Source organism: Artemia franciscana, chromosome 17 (assembly GCF_032884065.1).
Source record: "Artemia franciscana chromosome 17, ASM3288406v1, whole genome shotgun sequence".
NCBI lineage: Eukaryota > Metazoa > Arthropoda > Branchiopoda > Anostraca > Artemiidae > Artemia > Artemia franciscana.
This window is the reverse complement of record NC_088879.1, coordinates 27,422,069-27,447,793: the sequence shown is the minus strand read 5'-3', so window position 1 is coordinate 27,447,793 and position 25,725 is coordinate 27,422,069. Positions and strand designations below refer to the sequence as shown.

The window sequence follows — 25,725 nt, the reverse complement described above, 5'->3', positions numbered from 1 at the left end:
TCAACCAAAAATATTGTTGGGAGACATTACAGGAAGAGCTTTGACAAAGGATCAGAATTTCAAAAATTCCAAACACAGTTCACAAAAATTTTCTCCTAGAATACCAAATGGGATAAATGACCGCCCCCCCCCCCCCCGTGTAACGTCCTCAGCCGGTATAGCATCTTTAACATGTTACATTAGGCTGTGAGAAAAAAGAAAAAAAAAAATCTTTCTTCATTTTATTCTCCAAGAAATATTAATTAACACTTGTTTCAAAACTACTCTTAATCATTTTTAATAACCATCCTCAAAACTAAGGCTTCTTCATGCAAACTCTAATTTAAAGTATAGAAAATCTGAAGCAAAAAAAAAAGAACAAAGAAGAACAGAAAACAGGATCACTTCCTCTATATCAAGTCAGAATTTGAAAATAAAATGGAGAATGGAAATAAAGAAACGTAAAGTGGAGAATCTAACCCTAGCAATTGTCTAGACCAGTCTTTTTCAACCTTTTTTGTCTTGAAGAATTCTTAAAACTAATAAAATGTATCATAAAACCTCTCCAGGAACGATATTTTTCTTTGTTATGTTTTTCTTCGTGGTTTGTGTGATTGCATCTTATTTCAATCTGTCTCGTGGAGCATCTACGAAACTTCTGTGAAACCCTGGGAATCTATGGAGCACTGGTTGAAAAATCCAGGTCTAAAATATCAACTATAAAATGAACTTTGAAGTCAAAATCTAGACTTGTCAATCCAATTGTATAGACTCTTTTAAACAATTACGAACAATAAAAACACAAAATTCACAAAAAAAATCACTGCGCAAAAAAAGAGATCGTAAAGTCCTCCATTTGTACGTTCATGAAGGAAAAAGCGGAACAAAACTAGTTAAAACAAGAAATGGGTGGATAAATCATCATCTTAACTTGATCTTATCTATCATAATCCACATGCCAATAGCACACTGAAACAATTACAAAAGTTCTACACTTTTGAAAGACATCAAATTATAGAGAAGAATTGTGGTAATTCAAATATAATGCCCTCTACAGAATTTGCCAATTTTATTGATATCAGTTCTGTTTCAGGCGCTTCCTAGGTGGGCCGATTGGTGGTATTAGCTGAGTGGCTAGAGCCCGAAAGGCCTCTGCAATGAGATGTGGATGGGTCTGTATCATTGACTTCCAGTCGGATGTCTCCATTACATAAGTTGCATGACTAAAAAACGAAAATCAAATAAAAGAGAAATGAAACAAACACCAAAGAGAACATCCCTGCAGAGTGGAGGGACAATAAGATAAACCTAAAATACTTTCTTCGGCAGAATATCAATGATTGTTTTCCTGAAGTCACTCTAGGCATTTTATATACCACCTAGAAGCCTATACTGGACATATAAATAAAATATATATATATATATATATATATATATATATATATATATATATATATATATATATATATATATATATATATATATATATATATATATATATATATATGACATATATATGATATATATATGATGTATATATTATATATATATGTATATATATATGTTTATATATATATATATATATATATATATATATATATATGTATATATATATATATATATATATATATATATATATATATATATATATATATATATATATATATATATATATATATATATATATATATATATATATATATATATATACTAGCTGTTGGGGTGGCGCTTCACGCCCCCCAAGCCCCCCCGCGCGCGTAAGTCGTTACGCGCCATTGTAGTTGTGTCCCTGTGTCCCACCTGTGAATATAGATAGATTTATATATGTGTTTCAAACTACGTAAAAATTGCGAATATACAACATTCTTGGCTTTCCCATTGTCTGTCCATATACAAAGCCGTATGTACTAATAATGAAGTCATATGCAAACGCTCTTTTTACAAACAAACAAACATGCATACACACAACTTGTTTTTATATAGATAGATAGATACAATACAAATTAACTACGTAAAACTTGTGAATATACAACAGTCTTCGCTGTCCCATTGTCTGTGCGTATAGATAGATTGTCAGGTTTACCGACCCTCAAAGATGCAACATACAATTGTACATTGGTAAAGCAATCTGTATTAAGATCTATACCGCATTTTTCTAGTGATTGCCCTTGAGCTTTGTTGATGGTGGTTGCAAATGCTAATCGAATTGGGAATTGCAATCTTTTAAATTGAAAAAGCAGATCCGTTGGAATCATGGGAATGCGAGGAATAAGAACAGCCTCACCCTCATAAGGCCCTGTCAAGATTGTGGCCTCTATTAGGTTTTCCATTGTTTTTTTTACGGCAAGTCGCGTGCCATTGCAAAGCTTTGGTGGGTTGATATTTCTTAAAAGTATTATTGGTACGCCTATTTTTAGTTGTAGCACGTGTGGTGGAAACCCTGAAGGATCTATGGAATTTAAAAATTCAGATGGATAATTAACCGCTTCATTTGGTTCCAAAATACAAATTAACTGCGTAAAACTTGCGAATATACAACATTCTTCGCTGTCCAATTGTCGCTGCATATAAATAGATTGTCAGGTTTACCGACCCTCGAACATGCAACGTACAATTGTCCATGGGAAAAACAATCAGTATTAAGATCTATACCCCATTTTTCTAATGATTGACCTTGAGCTTTGTTAATGGTGATTGCAAATGCTAATCGAATTGGGAATTGCAATCTTTTAAATTGAAAAGGCAGATCCGTTGGAATCATGGGAATGCGAGGAATAAGAACAGCCTCACCCTCAAAAGGCCCTGTCAAGATTGTGGCCTCTATTAGGTTTTCCATTGTTTTTTTTTACGGCAAGTCGAGTGCCATTGCAAAGCTTTGGTGGGTTTATATTTCTTAAAAGTATTATTGGTACGCCTATTTTTAGTTGTAGCACGTGTGGTGGAAACCCTGAAAGATCTATGGAATTTAAAAATTCAGATGGATAATTAACCGCTTCATTTGGTTCCAAAACTGTGTCGACTGACTTGTAAAAGACTGCCTGGTCTCGAATCTTGGTCAAAACAATATTGTTGATTTCGTGGACGTCTATATTTTTGGGTGCGAGAATCGCTCTTTCACTTAGCCATTTATTATTTTTATAATTTTTTAGAATATTCGGAAATACTTTTTCAATCAATTCATTTTTGGACGTCACTAAATTACAGAAATCAGCAGGTAGTTGTATACGTCCTGAAATTGAGTCTACTGGGAGCTTTCCGTTTCCCATTGCCAGCAATTGATCTGAAAATGTTTGACCAGAGTCATCGTTTTGCAATCGGACATGCATATTTGTAGTTAATTTTAATGTTTTTACGTGTGCCCATAAATTAGAATTTTTCAGGCAAGCATTCATTTCGTCTGCAGGAGTTGATCTAGGTATTATAGGTAATGTTTGCCTGAAATCTCCCGCAAGCAATGTTAATGTGCTGCCAAAGGGTTTCGACTTCCCTCGCAAATCTTTCAAGCATTGATCCAGAGCCTCGAGCGATTTTTTGTGTGCCATTGTGCACTCATCCCAAATAATAAGTTTGCATTGCTGCAATACTTTACCCATCCCAGATGATTTGGAAATATTGCACGTGGGAGTTTCTGTAGAATGCAAGTTCAGAGGCAATTTCAAAGCGGAATGAGCAGTTCTTCCACCAGGCAGCAATGTTGTGGCTATTCCGGACGACGCAATTGCCAACGCTATATCATTTTTTGATCCAATTGATGCCAGAATCAGTTTTATCACAAACGTTTTACCAGTACCTCCTGGCGCATCCAAAAAGAAAATTTCTCCAACGTTGTTATCGACACAATGCATTATCGTATCATAAATGTCTTTTTGTTCCGACGTTAACTTGGAAATGTTATTTTGTACATACGACAATAGATCACTCGTACTGTAACTTTGTTCACGATCCAATTCTACACATGTCGAAACAGCAGCGATACGGTTAGGTGAAGGCATTCCCAAATCTTGAAGAGGTTTGTTTGCCATACGTACGCACAAATTTTCTATAACAACTAAAGTGTAGTTATAAATTTCTGATGTAAAATCAAAAGTCATATCTGACGTCTCTAACTGTTTTCGATGGAGTATATCTTCGGACATTTTTGACTTATATTTTTCCCATAACTCTGTAGGAGCTGATGGAGAGCAAGTTGTTAAAATGATGCCAAACAATGCACGAATTTGACTTGGGGTTGACGTTTCGCACGCGTCATTGATGCAGTTATCCCAGTGTTGGTCATTCTCCAATAAATTCAGAGCTCTGCATGCACTACGGTAAGTGTCATGTATAGTACCATTTACAGTCCTCAAATACTCAAAGGATGTCGGACCGGGTACATTCACCAAAAGCAGGCGTAGAAAGAAGCATTCATGTTGATTGGGGTGAACGGTGTAGAGTCTTCCTATCGTGGTATCTTTGAAGATGGTAGGTTGGCCGTCGACTGACTTACCCTGTTTTCGACGTTCAAATACTTTATTTTTAGTATTCCACGTGTAATACGAATGCACTTCAGTATACAGCAGTTTTTTTGCAAAAGAATCATTTTTGCAAAGCGAAAAAAAAGCTGTTAATGTTGTATCCGGTGGATTCAGGACTCTTTGTTGCACGTTGGTTTCCGTGAAATAAACACGTTGACCATTCTGTAAATGTCCGCTAAGTGAACAACAGCTGGACTACGTTCATGTATCGGAAATGAAAGAATTCGCCAAACAGCTTCATTACTGCTTATGTATTTTCCAGCCTGATATTGTACGATTTCATCGAAATCTTTGATTTCGGGCTGAAAGCCAAAAACTGCCATGTCACTGCCTTTGTTGACGTATTTACATATGTATTTGATTGCCTTTACGGAGTTACAGTATTAAACGTTTATGTGTGCATTAAATGTTTTTGATAATAATGGGGAATATGGAACAACCCACTGGTTATCTACTTCGATGGTGGTACCGTTACGCTTCTTTATTATTGCTGTTTTACCGCCATCTTCAGTAGATCTTCTTCTATATTGTGGGTAACCATCATTGCCAGTAATTGTGTTTGATACTAAAAGTCGAGGATATTGCTTTGTGCACCTTCCTTTGGCCATGCATGGTGAATTTTCGTTCAGTGCACCGCAAGGTCCATGTATCATATTTTTTACAATAATATCATGTAACCCCTTATCGACATTTTTATCAGGTATTTCAGCGGAAATCACATCATCAATTTCGTTCGAAGTAATTTTTGTATGTAGCCAGATTAGTATATGTGCGTGTGGCAAACCTCGTTTTTGCCATTCCACTGAGTACATCCAGCATCCCACTGACCCAAACACTTCAAGTTTTATAATGTAGTTTATCAGTGATTTCAACTTTTGCCGGAAGACACGGGCCGTAATGTCATGCCTATGAACCGCCGATTGTCCTTGAAGTAAAAGCTGCAGTATCTCGTCCCAAGATTGATTACATGTAAATGTAATAAATAAATCTGGACGACCATAGAGACGAACATACGCAATAGCATCTTGAGCATATTCATGCATATGACGGGGACTGCCAGCATATGACGAAGGTAAAATTGTTAATCTTCCAACGTTTGTGGTATTAACGTCATTTATAACTGCATCTCGCAAATGAATGTATTGTTCAGAGCGGAGCTTGGTCTGATTCAGGCGGATATATAGCAAACGTTCTGATTCAATTTTAGCATACATATCAACGACGAATTGGTGAAACAATTCACGGCATTTTAAAATATAATTTTCTTCATCCTGCCGAATCATTAGTCTATAGGAATAATAATGCATTGCACTGCATTTCTTATTCATTTCTTTGTTAGTGGCTGGATTCATCAATTTAATATTAAAGTGATAGCCGTCGGCTCCATCCCAAAAAATGATAGGATATTGTAGGGCATCGTAGCATCGATGAGTTTCAGCAATTCTTAACAACTGAGCGTTTCGCTTATGAAGAATAATATCTCGAGGTAAAAACTGATCACCGACCATAACGATTGCCACTTCGTCGATAGTTGGAGCATTGTATCTACGCACATGTTGGCCAGGAGGCGTTTTGTCAGCGGAAATAACAATTTTATGCGTATCAGTAGGCATCAAATCGATGGCTGTTTTGAACAGACGCACTAAATTATTATTTTCGTGGAAAAGATATTGCAATTGGGAAACGATTGTCCTTTCAACGTTGGGAGAAATTTCGCAACGTGCATTCAATTCAGAATTTCTATCACTGATGAAGTACAATTGTAAAAATTTATGATTCTCGCCTGAGAATGGTAGAAGGGACCCTGCTCTATGATAAATTTGCCCTTTTACTTTGAAAGTAGACATAAATTGATCTGGATTTTCGATTTGGGCTCCAAACGACGTCATTTGGAAACATGAGTTGTATTTTCTGATTTTTGACAAAAAACGCTTAGATTCTGACGTAGTTCCAGTAAGGAAAGTCTTCAATGGCTCTGGTGGTGCAGCCAATAGAGGAAGTTTAACTTTTCCTGAGGCGCAACACATTCCCATTGTTTCACCATTGAATTTCAAGGCCTTGCAATAGGGACAAATTTTAGACATTGTCCCGATTTGAACACATCTACTCAAGCTATAATCATCGACTGGGTTGTACCTGAATGCACGGCGATAACTTTCAGGTTGCTCTGATTCCTCGGCACGCTTTCTTTTCTTACTTTCTCTATCAGCAGCAAGCCTGATTTCTTGCTGTTCTTGAGATTCCTCGGCACGCTTTCTTTTCTTACTTTCTCTATCAGCAGCAAGCCTGATTTCTTGCTGTTCTTGTGATTCCTCGGCACGCCTTCTTTTTTCACTTTCTCTTTTAGCAGCAAGTCTGCTTCCGCGTTGCTCTGGTAGTTCCTCGGCACGCTTTCTTTTCTTTCTTTCTCTATCAGCCTCAAGCCTGTTTCCTTGCTGTTCTTTTGATTCCTCGGCACGCTTTCTGTTCTTTCTTTCTCTATCAGCCTCAAGCCTGTTTCCTTGCTGTTCTTTTGATTCCTCGGCACGCCTTCTTTTTTCACTTTCTCTTTTAGCAGCAAGTCTGCTTTCGCGTTGCTCTGGTAGTTCCTCGGCACGCTTTCTTTTCTGACTTTCTCTATCAGCAGCAAGTTTTTTGGCATAGACTCTTTGAGCATCTTCATCGGCTTTTGCCATGGTAAGTTCATCAGTCATTGTAAACTTAAACATTAATAGATTTCTACGTGAACATATGTCTTAAATATCTTGAATGACGTCACCGTCAAAGCAAAAATGACGACAACTAATTTCATGACGTCAGTCAACACAGAAACATGACGTCACCTGATCCACAGACAGACACACAGACAGACAACTTTTTATATATATATATATATATATATATATATATATATATATATATATATATATATATATATATATATATATATATATATATATATATATATATATTTATATATATATATATGTATATATATATATATATATATATATATATATATATATATATATATATATTTATTGGCGACTCATTGTCGCTTCTATATATGGATTCTCATTGTCGCTTGTCTTCTAACCGCAGCCATTTTGAGCCTTTTCTTGATGTCATGGCGTCATCACAGGTTCGATAGAGCCACCATGTGAAAAAGAAGATTTCTCTCTTAAAGTCCTGACCTATTTAGATCGTTTTTGTGGCCGGTCATCGCTGTTTCTTGCATTCCAACCGTAGATTCCATTGTCCATTTTTGTTCATCTTTACCTCAGAAAGTTTTTTCCACACCTTTCTTATGACGTGATAGATAACAAATACATCTTTTCCAGTTTCCAACCAGATCACTCTTAAAAATTTCGTTTACAATTCAATGTGATTCTCGATGCCATCTGTTCCATGCATTTTCTTTAGATGTTGCGATTCTCACTTTAACTAGTTTTCTAAGGACATTTATCTGTGCTTCATTTTCATCAATCAACCCCTGATACACTTTAAATGGCCTGAAATGAGAATTAGCACCTTTGTAAAATCAAATTTTTTTTATTAGGTCTTTAACTTTTGCTTTGGCTTGTCTTTTGTTATTAATCCATCTCAAAATTCAAAACCCAATCGTTATAGCTATCATTTTTAATTTTGGCACGTTTTGATTCTCGCTATCGCTTATCTTCTAACCCCGTTTTTCATGCTTCTTCATTTTGTATTTTCATAACTTTAGACAATCTACTAATGCCCTTTGCTTTAGCTGCCCTTATTGACCTAGATATACATGATGTTCTGGGTTTTAGATTTGTTAATTGTTCAGGTGATGGGACAAAAACTTTCTTTTCTTTCTAAGAATTATCATTTATAACACATGTAAGTTTTGTTTTTTGCGTCTTGTCTCATTTGACAGTCCAGGTTGTTCAGTTTCACTATTATTATTTAACTTTTTAATTCATTTTAATAATTAATTAATTAATTTCATTTATTAACTACGCCCTCTCTTTTATTTTAATTAAGACAAAGTTTTGAAAATGCCAGAATGATTACAACCGTTAAGTTATTTGCTTGAAATTTTGCGCCCCTAGAATTTCTGCCCCGGGGACAAGTGTCTCCTGGATACCCCATAAAACCGCCTCTGCGTGGCAATGGTGACACACTTTCTGATGCCAGTACCCAAACGATAAATTTTAGTTAGAAAATAATCTACAAGGCGTCACAGTTTCAGTTCAATAAGATACATCATCATTCAACCGAATTTTTACGTTTCAAAAGTTTGAAGACACGAGTGCTTGTAAAATCAACACATCTTTCTCTTTGTGCAACCCCTCCCCTATCTGCAGAACTACCCAACATGTCAAACACAAAATTGCAAAGAAAAGAAGAACGAGGACAATTAAAAGCCAGTGAAAGAATTGAAAATTATGCAAATATTTCGTTCAAGACCTCCGCTTGACCATCCTCAGTGACTGACTCAATGAACTGCCCGGAATGTCTGCACAATTTTTCAATTTTGTCACTCACTGTTTATTGTCCTCGTTCTTCTTTCCTTTGCGATTTTGTGTTTTGTCACACTTAGCCAGTGTGGTCTCAGAAATTATTTACCCAACATGTAACTTAAACATCAAGTTTTTCGTTGAAGTTTGCAAATAGTTTAAACGTAATCTATTACATTTATTTCGCCATAATTTTATATAAATGCGCTGAGTCAGAGTCTCAAAATTCAGAACATCAACAACACCACTTCAGGACTTGCATTACTTCACTTTACGTTTCGTTTTATATTTTAAATTATAGTTCACTAAATAAAAAACATTAGATAAATTTAAGAAAATTCATATACATATTCATTAAAACTTAGGCGAAAGCATACAAGGATCGCAAAGAAAATGCATATTGCGTCAGAGATAATTATTTATTTTGTCATAGGCAACTAGTTATCATGATATATTATTTGAGATATAATATTTGGGACACCCTCTAGCAAGTACTAAACAAGTTAGGTTCCCAATTATAAAGATCCATGTCATGCCATGCAAATTGCTTTATATGCCACATCTATTCCTGTTCCTTAAAATTTTGTGAAAGTGCGTAAAGCTCATGAGGACTTTTGAGGCTTACCCAGAGCCCAACAGAGTCTATTGCAATTAATTGTAATAATTTATGGAGCAAGCACAGCTATTGTGCTATTACAACAATATGTTATGCGTGTCGTATTATTACACCTATGGCGCAATTTTAAAACTGAAATGAATTTCTTAAAAAAAAAAAATTTCAAACCCCATAGACAATGAAAAGAAACAAAATTTTGGGAAAATGACCTGTATAAACAAGACGTACTCAGCATGGAAAAGAAACAATATAAAATAAAACTAGATAAATTAAGAGAGCATTTTTAAATCAAGGAAGAATAAAAGAAAATAATCAAACTGAACATACTACTCCATAACACAAACCACAAAAGTAGAATGCACAGTGAAATAGCCAATCCTCTCAGCAACAACACAGAAGCGAATTTCGCCATTATTTCACAAAAGAAAGAACGGAGTGTACAAACTCAACTTACGTGTTAATAAAGTCTATAGACTGTGCCTTTAACCGTTCGGCTGAATGTAAATATGCTAATATTAGGACCTCTGCTACATTTTCTACTGACAAATTCAAACTTATGGCTTCTTCACACATTACTTTTAATCGATCAAGAGCATACTAGAAAAAAAAGAGGAAATATTAATAAATTAAAGAACTTATGCAATTCAATTTGGGGGACAGGATATAATTCCACATGTTTGATGTCTTTAATTTATTAATTCACATTCATTAATATCATGATCAATATCATTAATACCATTATTGATAGCATTAATAATCATTAAAACAATAATCTTGCAATAGAAAAATTTTTTATTAAGACAAAAGTATTAATTACAGCTAGACACATGAATTCAGATTATCCATGAAATGAATAGATAGTTTTGAAGATTACTCGTAATTAAATTGTCTTTCCAGAAGAAGCCGAAAATAATGACATTTATCATAAATTACATTTATCATAAATTACATTTAACATGAAAATTTTCGAACTGTAAGAAAATCAAAAAACATTTTCAGGCCTCTATTATGGGGGATATGGATCTTGCAAAAACCGATTTTTTTTTTGTTTCTTTACTACTACTTCAAAGAAATGGAAGCAATTTTATAATCATATGTTATATATAATTGTAATCGATAATAATTATATACTAATATAACAAAGGGGTACCTTTATAATTATACTTTTTTCTAGACTTTTGCCACAGTTAAGGAACGTGAACGATATTTTTTGTTGAAATTTTAAAGCAGGAATTAGTGAATTTGATTTGAATTAAGATTCCTATTGAATCCTACAGGGAAACATAACTCAGAGAAGAGTTCAAAAACTATGAAATTCGGGTAAGACATAAATTAAAGGGAAACTAGAGAAAAGTTTTATACAAACAAACACTGAAAAAACAAAGATTATTACTGACAATAAAATAAAAATTATTTTCGTAAATTATCAAACAGAAATAATTATTTTTTTAAAATTATGATATTAATACAACAAAAAGGTTGAAGATGATCTTGAAAGAAATTTATCCATGGTAATTATTATTTTTTTTCCTATTTATTATTAATTTTTTAAAAATCCTAAATCATAGACAGATTTCTAGCTTAAAAAAGGGAGAAAAAACGTTAGGAGATGAGGGAGAGGTCTCTTCTTAATCTGATCTGTGTTTTAATAAGAGTGGAATTTGAAATTCAAGTTTGAACAAGGTAGATCATATTATTGATTGGTGTTAGTAATAGTTACATAAGTTTACTTATGACCAATTATGACAGCTTATTACAACTAATATTGCATGAAGCATGCAAAGCGAGAGGTGACAAAAAGTCCGCGAAGCACGCTTTAAGTTAGATAAAGAGCCAACAAAGAATTAATTTATTACTTTCGAATCCCCCAAGTAAAACTTGACAATTATTCACTTTTGTTGAGAGTAATTAAAAATGTTGCCTTTAGACATCGAAGATAAGGGGTAACCCAAATATTACCTCCACACAAAAAAAAAGCCTTTGTCCCCTACATTACAGAAACAAATAAACAAAACATCTGCTAGTTTCCGTCTTCTTATTACTTGCAACAGGAGCTGCGTTGTTTTGTATTTGTTCGCTTGTTTTTCCCCCTTCCTTTTATTAATGTCCTTTTCAAACGTTCTAATATCAATTTTTTTGTTGTGGTTTAGGCAACTTGTTTTTATCTTTTTGTTATGTTTTGACCAATCTCAGTTGGAATAATGGCAAACGAATGGATTTTCATTCTAACAATTCTAATGCTGACATTCCTTTGGTTCTTTCCACTCGCTACACTGGGATGAAACTATCCTAGCTCCAAACAGGCTCCGGTTGAAACCATCCCACCTCCAAGTGTTCTCCGATTGAAACTATCTATTTTATGCCAAATTTTGAGCTGAATCTAAATTTGCAGTCGGAATTGGTACCACACAGCTAGATTTCTTCCAAATCACCTTTTTATTTCTTATCCTATGTTGCAAAGTTGCTTTCCTGAAGTCTTTATTCAGATTTGAGATAGTTTCATAGTTACAAAGCCATTTATTACAAATGAAGCTGTAAAGTTCGGTTGCTCTCTTATAACCTCTTTTTGAAGTACTGGAAAAACAATCTTAAAAATTTCAAGAGCATTCCTGAAAAGTAACGATTTTGGATATATGATAGTTTCATTCGGAGCCCATTTGGAGGTAGAATATTTTCACTCCAGTGTATCGAGTTCAGTTGCTTTTTGGTTGGTCCTGTTTTTATTTACTGATCCCAAAATTCAAATTCAGCCCACCGGGGCTTGTGGTAGCATGATCTTATATGATTTCTAGATCAAAACCTGGTATTCAAACACACTGATTTTGTGCACAGAAAAGGGGCTTATATCCAGGGAGGGGTGGAGGGCCCGGGTTATCGGGTTAGAACCCCTCTCCATCAAAAATGTTTTCTAATTCATGGATTGGTCATAAAAATGCAGGAATAAAGAAAACGTCTCCAAAAAATTAACAAAACACTTCTCAGACTCGTAAATTGGTCTTAAAATGCAGGTGAAAAGACTCCAGTTCGTCCAAATTCAATAAACAACATCAAACCTTTCAAGTTGTTATTATACTTATTCACAATCTGTTTTTACCGATTTATTTAAATAGACTGCAGGCATTAGAACTGGAAATGAGAAACCCTCGAAGGTTTACCTTATCTGCAGCCGCTAGTAGATCGTCTGCCATTCGATCTAAACAGGTGGCTTTACCTGTATAGACAAAACTTAGCATTTCTCTAAAGACGACAGATTCAACGTTCGCCCGATTACAGCGTCGCTCTTCCATTTCATGCTCAAACATAGCAGCAAATACTGGACTCCGAGCTGAAATAGAACCAGCTTTATCATCATGAACAGAAGAAAACAAAAAGATATTTGACCGATATTTTGAAAATAAACGCACATCCCCCCCCCTCATATCTCTAGTAGTCTATAAAGCTAAAAAGGCTTGTATAGAACTTAAGTATGGGAACCACCGATACTTAAGGCTGTTTTAATAATTCATGGTTACATTCTAGTCAAGGGGATTCAAAACCTTAAAATCCGTTTGCGAGTCTCGGCGTAGGCAGACCGTCAAAGATCATTAGTAAATTTTGCAACACCACAGGTGACTCCCAAGGTGCTTTCGGTAAAAAAATATAGATCTTAAATGTTTGTAAATCGAAAAGCTAGTTTAAAACAAAGAAAATATATAATCTATTGCTAATTGTTAAGCAAAGCACTGCCTATTGAATGTACACATAACTTATTGTTAGTACATAGTACATAACTATGTACATAGTACACAAGTTAGTAGATAGTAAGTATAATTACATAGTCGTATAGTTACATAGTAAGTATAGTTACAAGTGTACAACATAAGTTAGTACATAACCATAAGTAAGTACATAGTACATAAGTTAGTACATAGTACATAAATAGTATACATCCTGTTCCAACAAGGTTTTCAATCTTAGCGGGTAGAATAACGGGGAACTCCCGAATCTGTCAAATTACTCGTTTATTATTTCCTGACCTTTAAATCCATACTTCCTAATGTTGTAAGTTTCATTAAATCTAAATATCTCTATTCATGACAAAAAACAGGAGAAGTTAAGTGGCGTTTCTAAGATTTCCGGAAAAGTAGGTGTCAGTTTTTAGTTTTATGTCGTTTATTTGGATCTCTTATTCAAGCTCTACAAGTTATTGCAAGACCACCCGATCAATTCTAAATAGTTTGGTCACACAAACTATTAAAGTTTCAAAATGACGAGACAGAGTGACCCTTTAAGGTAGAACCAAACCCTTTCAAATCCTGTTCACAAGTCCCAACCAATCATAATGACTGCCAGTCATCAGGTTTACAGAAGCTTTTGATTTTTTATTTTTGTTCATAAACAATCTGATTGCACAAAAATACATAAGAAAAAACATGGATAGTCGATTCTGCATAATTTGTTCCTTTAAAAGCTATAAATACTATACATAACTATACTGTAAATATTACAATTGTGCCCATAAATATTACAATTTAGGCTGGTTTTGGCACCCATGGCACATGCCTCCTCTAGCCTCCCTAGATCCAGCCCAGCCTTTAAGGTATCGAATCCCCCTAAATCCTGTTGACAAGTCCCAACCAATCAGAATAAAAGGGTTTGATCACTGATGATTAGGAAATTAAAGTACATATGCACTCCTAAGTAGGAATGACTACCAATAAGTAATTAGCTTTATTTTAATTAGCGTTCACATGGGCGCCTAGTTAGACTTGCATCTGTCCAGACACTTTCCTTTCACACAAAAAGTTTTGTAATTGAACAGCCAGTAATGAGTAACGACTAGGCATCCAGTTCCAGTCTCCGAATTTGTACATAAAATTTCAGGTTTTTGCAACCAGGAAGCTTCTTTCGTCACTATATTCGTCATTTGCACTTAGGGAGAGGGGGGGTGGTTCAAGTGTATTTACAAGTTTAGCTGAACCTTCATGTGAACACTGCTTTATTTGCGTCATTGCTCAGCTAAAAGGATAAATCGAGAAAACCTAATTTCTTTGCGATTTATTCATTTTAACGGGTTTTTTTTGCATAACTGCTTAGAAAAATTAAACTTATTCCTCACAAAAAGGATAGCTAAGGAGTTAACCAAGATAAGAAATTTACTACGATGGGGAATAAAGCCTTCTGACAGCATCAGTAGCAGGGTTTCCCAGTTCATTTTTATAAAGAAAGTTTAAAACATCAGTAAAATCAGTGTCCCTATTTTTTGTCAGTTTTTTTCGTTAGTACAAAATTATTCGAAAAATGTGCTTAGAATAAATTTGCTAGTTAATTGTTTGCTTTATTTTCTTTACTCTGTCAGCTGTGCAAGAATATTTCTATGTGCTAAATATACCAACGACAAAAAACTGGTTGCTTCTTACTGAAATTTCTCTGCGTCATAGAAGCTTGGAGTACGTGGTAAAGCACATACTAGCAAATAATGTCCAAGAACACAATGACTATGCATGACAAAATGGAAAAAAAAGTGAAGAAGAAAAGCGAGGATAATTTCTGGCGGTGAAAAGGGGAAGGATAAATATGTAGACATTTCGGTCAAGACCTCTGCTTGACCGACAGTGCACAAAAGTAAATAAAGAATAAAAAAGTAGGGATAAAAGTCCCAGGTGCAAAATAAAACAATAAGTTTATTTTATTTTCATTTTGTCCTTGGAACTTTTTGCCCTATTTTTTAATCTTTATTTTCATGTTTGCCCTTAATCTTTTCCGGGAGGGGGGACATTCGAGCGGAGTCTCAAACAAAATATCTGTATATTTACCCTTCTGTTTTTAATGGCTGAAATTATCCTCGTTTTTTTATGTAATATTTTTCTTCTTCATTTTAGAACATACCTAAAATAATATGTTTTTAAGATGTAAAATTTCAATGTATTTAAAACTCTGTATTAAAACAATCTATTAAAAATATCCAGACATAAAACCCTTGTAAAAAATGTCTGAAATCCAATGCTTCTTTCAGCATGCATTTGTAGACCAGAATTCAGTGAAAGGCGTATTTCATATAAAAATATATTTCAATATAATATATTTCAATATAAAAATATATTTCATATAAAATAGCGTCAAATTAAAACAGAAGCACTCATCAAATCTAGTTGGCGTCTGACAACAACTGAGAATGTTAATAAAAGCGTGTGAGTAACATTTAGTGCTACAATCCGTAATATTTCGAGGATGTTGGAGATGATTCTCTTTGTTTCAAAAATGTCAACATTGTCAAATTGTCGAATATGTCAATTTGGCAAATTTGTCAACGTACCATATCATATATCACATCATAAGCTCAACAGACCTAACAAGGCCTGTAAGCAGTATCATTGACACCTTTGATGCAAAGAATGTTACTACTCCTCACCTGCAAGAATGGCTTTATGTGCTTGAAATTCCTTCCCTCCAACGGAAAGTGTAACATCACTAAATCTTTGGTTTTCAAAAAGCATTCCTAAATCATCCGAGAGACGACATTCAGGAACTCGAAATTGAATGGCATTTGATTGACCAGATATGTGGACACTATCGGCAACAACGCTCACCTAAAAATGAAATAAATACAGCTGATTATGTTGTCATATCAATAGATTTTCGAAATGCATCAATTCTAAATCGAGTCTTATTCCCAAGCTACAGTGCAGTCACACCTGCCGATAAAACTACGAAATTTATAAATGATCCTTGTTCTTCGCTAAGAGGACATTCATATTCATGTAATTTTATGGGTTAGCAAGTAAAAAGGGCAAAAAAAAACCCAAACAAAGATTGGCTTCTGTCTGCCCAAAACCTAGCACCTACACACATTTTGGGTCGATTTTGAGTTAAGGATCGGGCTCCCCCAACTATGACACGGCAATTGCAATGGCGCAGTCAAAATTTTTCTATCTGCTTGACTTTTTTAGATAAGATTTAGTATTTGCAGGAGTAAAAAAGTGACTTTATCCGTTTTCCACAAGCAAAACATATTACAGGCATACTAATAATTACAAAACCTACGCCAAGCTGAAAACTGAGTAGAAAAGAAGGGAAGAAAACTGACTTGGGAATATCTACTGACTACATACTGTGGCCTATATCCATTTATTCCCCTGCTCCGAAAACGGAAAATCTGTATTTTTCAATATTCTCAAAATCTTGAAAATGTAAATACAAGGTTTGAGGACAGCAAATGTAGGAGCTTTTCAAACCTTGGAAAGGCTATTTGACAAGTGATTTTCTTTATGTGCATCCTAACGGGCACGCAGTTGTGAAGAACAACTCAAACCATTCTATATCATGGTAGCTTGAATAATTTTTATCCTACTCACGTGGTTTAAAAATGTTTCAGGGGTGAACATTCCTTTGGACTCTCAACAAACGGCAAGGAGCTCTTCAAAAAAAAAAGTTTTTTTTTGATAAGACACATTGGTAGATAAATTTTCAAATTAAGATCCTGTTCCCAGATTGGGACAAAGGAATGGAATAGGAACAAAAACTTAGACATCGTACCATCCCTAATTATGGTGATCATTCAAGAAAGTAACAAAAATCCAAAGGTACGAGGCAAGAAGTGGCAGTTCAGGCCTCTCATGCGCCTAAGCAAAAGCTTGGTTAGCCCCGTCTCTGAAAAATTTTCAGGCCAAATTTTAACAGAATTTCTATTTATTATCATAATTTTTAATTTACTTAAATCTGACTTTTCTTACTCTTTATAGGAAAAGATACGATAGAAAATTAAATTTAGAATTCAATTGGCTTATAGTTACTGCCAACTGCGCTTTCTAATTTATTTTAATAAACATGTTCAAGAATTAGAAAATGGTTATAACCGTTAAGATTATTTATTTAAAATTTTGCGCCCCTATAGTTCCTGCACCTGGGGCAAATGCCAGCCCCCCTAAAACCGCCTCTAGCGGCAAGTTGTGTATACTGGGGTATGCTTTACTCTCTTCGTAATTGAACCTAGGGGGAAATAAAAACAGAATAGCTTAATTCTCAAAAAAAAGTCTAGTTTTGGAGCTAGGTTTTAGCTTATTGCGTTTTCAGAAGTAACATTTTGAGTATTGACCTGAAAAAGTCGGGTTAATTGGCAGGCATGTTCAGAAATAACTTGCTAGATCACATTGCTTTTCCATTTACAGAATTTAAGTGAGAAAAAAAGGGTATAATTTAAATAAAACAGTGCTTTTATTTAAATATAATCCAATACCTGTCCGAGCTAGGACAGATATCGAAGATAAATTTTTTCACCCTCCCCCCCTTCACTTCAGGTCTAGGCTTTCCAAAAATACACAATTAAAAGGGGAAATAATTTCACAATGAGCCTTTATATATATATATATATATATATATATATATATATATATATATATATATATATATATATATATATATATATATATATATATGTATATATCAAACAATTGGTCCAGTCAAATGACATGAAAAATGTTTTTTATTTTCCGCTCTGCTGTAAAATTTAATTTGTGGAACGTAACGTCTTTTGAATTACCACATCAGAAAGGCTGGAACAAACCATTCGTACTGGAAGCTGGTCAAAGATTGAATAACGCCACTTCCAAGCAACCCCTAACTTCCGGCTGCAATTAAAAGTAATTTTTTTCTAAAGAACGTATTATAATTCTAGAATGTCTAGCTTCTAATTGCGTTTCGCAAAATTATTAAATTTTGAACGCTAGATGAAGATTTCATCAATCAGTCTCAGCTCCACCCACAAAAATTAAAAACGCCCATTGTTCTTCCATATATTTTTAAAGTATATTTTCCTTACACTATATGCATAGAAGAATGTTTTTGGTAGGTTTATATTGACCAAATTGAAAGATATTGAAGGCAAAATAAGACACACGAGCCAAAAGTTAGCGGCATATGGTGCAGTTTAGGACAACTCACATGGCAAATTTGAAAAGCAATACAAAAAGTATGTACAAACATCTGATAGAAAAATGACCCAATAGCCCCAAATGAACGACCCGAGCAAAGCCAAAACAACACCTATTTCCAGCAGCATGAAAACAAACTCCCTCATGAATCGAGGTCACATTCTCTTTGAGAGTAAACGAGAAAGCGGTTACAATATCATGGCCTTTTGATTCGTATTCTGATCAAACTGAAAACCAGTTTGGATGCTTCAATCAGCCGCAGAGAAATCGTAAGCCAGACACACATATATATATTTTTTTTCAATCTGTATGGTCGAAAATATACAATTTGATATTCGTTTTTTACCCGTTTTACAGCATCCTGAAAAAGATATACAATCACAACTAAACAGAGGAAAACGAATGTAGAATCTCGCTTGTTGTAAAAATCATCGTTATACATTCTGTAGTCTTAGACAGAGCCAGATTTAAAGCTTTGACGCTTCTAGCCCCAAGTATTTTTGCCGCTCCATTTTTGCGAGATTTTCGGGAAAACCCCTGAAAATTCAGGGATTGTGGAAGCACTGAACAGATCGCAACTGATGAGCCAAAAGTAGTGAGAGAGGTGATAGCTAATATTACCACTAGTGCTGCTAATACTACTACTAGTACCTCTGCTGCTACTTCTGTAACTACTATTTCCACTAAGGCTAAGGTGATGGTGAAAACTTCAGAGAAAATTGAGGTACAGGTTGAATTAAATGAAAGCATACACCACAAAGGTACATCAGCAATATCTTAGGAACGACTTTTAGTATGAAGTTGGAACTTACAGGGTTTGTTGTGGGGGATGTTAAACTAACCAAAAGGCAAAATTTGTATGCCTCTTCTACTACTATTACTGTTTCTACTACGATTACTGCTAGTAGTATTGCTATATCTAAGGGTATTATGGTGAAAATTTCAGGGAATGCTGAAAAGGATATTAAACTAAATTGAAACCCACTATGTCGATGCAGATTATTAAATCATAAGGCTAGGGATGTTAAGGAGAAATTTTAAGGAAATATTGAAGCGGATGTTGAATTAAGTTGAAATACTATGTGTATGCACGTTCTCAAGGACGGTTCAGAGTACTAGGTTGAAACTTTCTGGACATGTTGAATGGTATTTTCAACCAATAAAAATGCTACTACAAGTAGTAGTAGCGCTACTACTACTGCTACTACTTTTAGCGATACTGTTACTAAGGCTTTTGGTATTAATCTGGAACTTTCAGGAACTGTTAAAATGGGATATTAGGGTAAATCAAAGCACACTATGTTAATGCAGCTTACCAAAAGGATGTGTCAGTAATATCTCAGAAATGGATTAAATTATTAAGCCGAAAGTATCAGGGTATGCGGAGGTGAGATTGAACTAGACTAAAAGGACAACGTGAATACTATTACTGTTACAACTACTAATACTATTGCTAACGCTAAGGGTATTAACAAGACTTTCAAGGAACGGTCAGGGGGGTATTGAACTGAATCAAAACATACTGTGTACATTTAGGTTATTGAAGGTTGTATTAGCAACACTCCAGCGACACTAGAGAGTATTAAGCTGACACTTTTAGGGCCACCACTATTACTACCAATTTTGCTACTACTTCTACTAGTATTGCCGTTACTATTGAACTAAATCAAAATAATTTTAATGCGTCCAGGCTGTAGAAATGGACAAGATGTCAATGTATCAAGATACAATGTCCTAGGAACAGAATAGGGTATAAATTTTACTTTTCAGGGAAAACTAAGGTGTAAAGCACTACAACTACTACTAGCAACTCATTGCAGCACCAAGCCAACTGAGGACTACACAGCTATGCGTTCTCATCCTCCATCCAATCAAAGCCTCCCTCTTTACACCCTCCCAGGAAGTTCTGATTTCCTTTAAATTTTCTTTATGACATCCTCCTACTCCAACCGCGGACGATATGCTTTCTCTTTAGCCCTAGACGGATGACCGAAAAGGACAATCCTCGGCAATCTGTCATCCGCAGAACGTGCCCTAGCTATCTCAACCTTTCTCTCATTATAGCCCCAGAAAGCGGGATTGAACCACACTTTTTGCGCAGCCTACTGTTTGAAATAAAGTCAGTCAGCCGGGTACTCAAAATAATCCGCAGGCAATTTCTCCGCAAAACATCTAGCAAATCTTAATTTGCTTTTTGGAGCGCCCATGGTTCAGAATTATATATGACAACTGTTATCGCTGTAGCTTCCAATATTCTAATCTTTGTTTGCTGACATATACCTATTCTTCCAAAGTTTGCTTATCTGTGAAAAAACATCCTGAGCCTTGGCTATTCCACTTTTAACATCTTCACTGCCCCCGCCATCTTTACTAATAGTGCTACCAAGGTAGCTGAGGCTGCTCACCTGATCAATCATTTCCTTGCCCAGCGTCCCCTTTTCATCTTCACTTTTTCCTTGCCTTAGGGACTTATTCTTCTTAATATTTATTTTCAAATCTATTCTAGCACCATGAACTCGCAAAACCTCTTCAAGTTCATTCATTTTGCTCACACTTCCATCTAGTATGCTTAAATCGTCAGCATAATCTAAGTCTAGAAGAGTTTTCAAGGACATTTGATTCAGTGGTCTCTCATTGCCTTTCATGTGCTTCTTAAGACAAAATCCATCAAAATGATGCATATAAAAGGGGATAGAACACAAATCTGCTTAACTCCTGACTTGATACATAACCAGCTGCTAACCTCAATTCCTATCTTAACCGCAGCAGTGTTATTCTCGTGCGTAAACTAATCACTTTAATGTATTTGTCTGGTATACTATACAAGGATAAAACCTTTGCTAAATCTCCTCTATAAACAGAATTGAACCCTTGCCTATAATCTATAAAATTGAGGACGAAAGGTGTTTGACAACTCAGGCACTTCTCAATTATTAACCTAAGAGTGAAAATTTTGTTGACACATCCTCTACCTTTTCTAAAACTACACTGTTCATCTCTTAAGCTTTGTCTAGAGTATCTTTCAGTCTAAAAAGTATCATATTATTAAGTAATTTGCTACCTACAGAGACCAGACTGATGCCTCGATAATTACCATACTCACTCTTATCACTTTTCTTATAAAGTAGCTTAATTTAGGTTTTTCTAAAATCGCTAGGTACTTCCCCTTTCTTTAAAATCATATTCATAATCTTCAGTTATTTCTTTCTAACCTTAAAACTGTCATATTTAAAAAAAAAACCATTTATACATTATCAGTACCTGGTGTTGTATTATTTTTTAATCCTGCAGTACTAAAGCACTAATTCTTAGTGCTATAAATTAATTACTATTAATAGTACTTAATAGTATTTATTAATGTATTACTTACTATTATTTATTATTTATTACTTAGTATTACTATATATATATATATATATATATATATATATATATATATATATATATATATATATATATATATATATATATATATATATATATATATATATATATATATATATATATATATATGTATATATATATATATATATATATATATATATATATATATATATATATATATATTATACTATATAGTATTACTTAGTATTTATTATTAGTATTACTATAATAGTAATAGAAATGTAGTATAATTAAGAGTAAATTAATTTTGCTATTAATAGTAATTAATAGTACAGTACTGCCGCTAATTCTTCCTGACAGAATAAATCTTCCTTCTCATCCAAGGTATCAAAAACTTTTTCATTTTCCTCTATATCTTTTCCTGCACCTCTATCTCGGTTCAGCACCTTCTCAATATGTCCTGCCTATATCTGTTTAACCCTTTTCTTATCACTAATTTTGGCCCCGTTCTTGTCTTTAACTGGGCCAAGTCTGGATTGACTACTCTCTCTCAATTTGTGAAAATACCAGTACAATATTTTACTGTTATGCCGTCTAGCTGCATCTTCGAGATCCTCGGCAATTTTATCAATGGCCTCCACTTCACACCTCCTTAGCTCATATTTTAAAGCTTTCTCCACGTTCTTTACAATCCTTTAGTTTTCATATGATTGTACAAACCCCTTCACTTCTCCATTAAAGATAAAGCTTTTTCTTTAATATTCTTAGCTGCAGCCTGAACTTTGTTCCCTAAGAAATTATCAGCAACTTCACAAAATTGTTTTTCTAAAATTATTCCAACCATCTTTCACATTATCAAATTTTAAACTATCAAGTTTAGTATTCAACTATTCATGGAAAGTTCCTCTCAAATTCTCATCCGGGTGTCTACCAGCATCATAACTTTCCGGGAGGTAGTTACCCTTCTAAAATTTCAGCTTTAAATTAACCCTAGACACTACTAGATGGTGATCTTTACTTTTAACATCAATAACAGCACTCCTATATATCCTAGTATTTTGCATTTATTCTGCCAGTCTTTGGTTTACTATAACATAAACAATAAAGTTTGCTATCTTACTATCACGTGAATACCATATTAGCTTATGGACCATTTTAAGACCAAACACCGTATTGGTTAAAACTAGATTGTTATACCTACAAAATTATAGAAGTCTGTAGCCATTGCTGTTTTCTTTTCTTACACCAAATTTACCTAGGCTCGGATACCATATATCTCTATATCTACCGACCTGGGCTTTAAAATCTCTTAATAAAAACACCCTATTTCTACCTGGGGCGCTGTCTATTTGCTCTTGTAACTGTAAGCAAAATTCATTTGAGTTACTAGTATCTCTATGAATTGGTTTTATAGGGGCATATACTACTTTAACTGATACACTGAACTTTTTAGTCATACATTCCTGTCTTAAAAAAGTCCTAATAGCTTCCTTATTCATCATGAGCTCTACTCCCTGTCTACGTACCCCACCTAAAACTATCCACGAAAAGAATTATCCTCAAAGAAAAGTAAAAGAGGTACATTAAACCAAAGATGAGCAGATATAAACTCAAATAATTTTTCATCTTTAAAACTGCCATATTAACCGTCAAAAAATAAATGAAGCCGGAAACGAATAAAAATCACAATAAATAAACGAGTCAAACTCAAAACGACTAGAACCTAACAGGAGTAAGGTTAAAACTTAAAATGAACATAAATTATTATGTATATGAGGGGCTTCGCCCCCCGCGTCATTACCTCACTCTTTACGCTAAAGTTCGAATTTTGTACCAATTCCTTAAGAATGACCCCTGAATCACAAAGGTCGTTTAATTAAAATAAATAGATCTTTTGAAATTACTGATAACACCTTAGCGTAAAGAGTGAGTTATTGACGAGAGAGCGAAACCCCTCGTATACGTAATAATTTCTGTTCATTTTAAGTTTTAATGTTGCTCCATACTTTCAGTTGAAAAAACTTTTTTTTTGTTTAATTTCTGGTTGTTTTTTAAGTAATGCTGGGAAAATTCCATGAAAAATTCTCTTCCCCAGTAAAAATTCCTCCAGATCCAACCACATTGAGCCGGTCGCTCCTTACTTACGGTTCGTAACCACGAACTATTTGAATGTAGTCAAGTCATCTATAGCCCACTACCATTATTCAGGGTCTATACACACTCAAAGTCACACTTGTGGATAGAGGTAAATTAAGCTTTGCATTTAAGTCCGAATAAGGTTTTGCAAAAATTAATTTTGTATCTGCATAAAGCTTTATTAAGTTTATTCTAAAAATTTTCTATGACAATCTGCTATTTGCTTTACTGACTAAAAAACAGCCTTTACTTGCGTAGATTTCGTTCAAACCACGGTTGACTTAACTGTAGTCGGGTCAACTATAGTTCACTACCATTGTTCAAGATCCGTACACACTCAAAGTCACATTCCCAGAATCAAAATTAAGTTTTGCATTTACATAGGACTGCATTTGAGTTCCACTAAAATTTTTGCCTGGGAATCTAATAATTGCTGTACAGATCAAGAAGCAAAATTTTGATATGACCTTGTCACTGATCTTGTCAGTATCGTGCCTGACTTAACTGTAATCGAACCAATCATATTCTACTACTATCGTCCAGAGCTTGAACACACTTCTAGTCACACTTGTGGATAGAACTAGAATTATGCACGACTGCAGCACCAATAATGTGTATTGTTTGTATTTCTGCTGTTGGATGATCTTCAGCTTTAAAGGGTAATCTTTATGATTGACCAATCAGAGTGCAGATCTAAGCAATATTTTAGAAATTAGAAAGATGAAAAAGTTGTTTATCCCCGAATGGTGTGGAAAGAGGTCATAAGGAAGGAATTAAAGGAAATTGCCACTTCATGAGAGGGAGTAAAAATTAAATCTTTGAATAGATTCAGCGTTGAAATGGCCATATTTTCACCATTTTAAGTCTACCAACAGACTTGGGTCGTCCGCGGCTTCTTGTAAATAAAGTGTGTGAATAGATTGTAAATTTAGTCGAAATTTGGCCATAAACTTGTATATATTACACATTATTTACAGTAGGATATCATCAAAGGAGTTTGAAATACTCGCTATTGTTTAAGAGCCAGGTCCAAGGAGGGGGAGGGGATTCGGAACCTTCAAAGGTATTGGAACCCCAAACTGTTTTGCCACAGCCTGCACCCTGGAACCATTTATGAAGATTTTTAACAGGATATATAGTTATTGCTTAGTCCACGAACGTTTATGTTGTCTATTTCGGTGCTATATACTACATATATATTTGCTTTCTTTAGTGTCTGATTTTATCCGCATGTTTTTCAGTTTTAAATTTAGTGCTCTGCTTAAAATTTTAATCTGTGAAATTAATTAATTAATTATTAATTAATTAATTGAATTAATTGAAAAATTAATTAATTAATTCATTATTTGCAAGAGGATATTATCAAAGCTGTTCGAAATGTTTGCTATGTTTTGCCCAGAATAGTGGAGCTCCAGTGTATGTCTTTTTTCGATCTTTATGGTGAACAAGTTATCGATCTTCACATTAAGCAAATGGCACCCCAAGAAGTTTGCACAGCGTTGCATGTGTGCCTCCTTATTGGCGAAGATGATAACGCATATTTATATATATGTTTTTTCTTTATTCCTCCGCTGTCGCCATAAGAAAGGAAACCCTGTATCCAAAGACTAAAAATTTTCAGGATTCAAGGAAAATGATTTATCAAGCTTTTTCACTTTCAACGTATCTTCACATTTAGGAACGGTAATTTTAACTGTATAAGTTTATTTGTTTCTTTAAAAAAGTATAAGGTATCAATATCTATAGAACGAAAAATAAAC

General features: G+C 34.4%; 1 protein-coding gene across 1 annotated transcript; it reads right to left on the bottom strand.

Annotated features, from left to right (window-relative positions):
• Window positions 1-168: 168 nt before the first annotated feature.
• Window positions 169-21,165, bottom strand: LOC136037523 (protein roadkill-like). The gene is made up of 6 exons (XM_065720244.1): window positions 20,765-21,165; window positions 18,094-18,181; window positions 15,967-16,144; window positions 12,731-12,900; window positions 10,030-10,172; window positions 169-1,202 (listed from the first exon to the last, which is right to left on the bottom strand). The coding sequence occupies exons 1-6, from the start codon at window positions 21,163-21,165 to the stop codon at window positions 1,058-1,060; spliced, it is 1,125 nt and encodes a 374-aa protein (XP_065576316.1). The 3' UTR covers window positions 169-1,057.
• Between the last annotated feature and the right edge of the window lie 4,560 nt (window positions 21,166-25,725).

Bases quoted from the DNA above. Each gene is read 5' to 3' on its own strand.
- LOC136037523 (XM_065720244.1), bottom strand. From the start codon at position 21,165: ATGCATCATTTTGATGGATTTTGTCTTAAGAAGCACATGAAAGGCAAT. The intron at 18,182-20,764 runs GTATATGTCAGC...TTTTAATTGCAG, and splicing joins AGCAAACTTTGGAAGAATAG to CCGGAAGTTAGGGGTTGCTT. The intron at 16,145-18,093 runs GTAATTCAAAAG...TTTCATTTTTAG, and splicing joins GTTCCAGCCTTTCTGATGTG to GTGAGCGTTGTTGCCGATAG.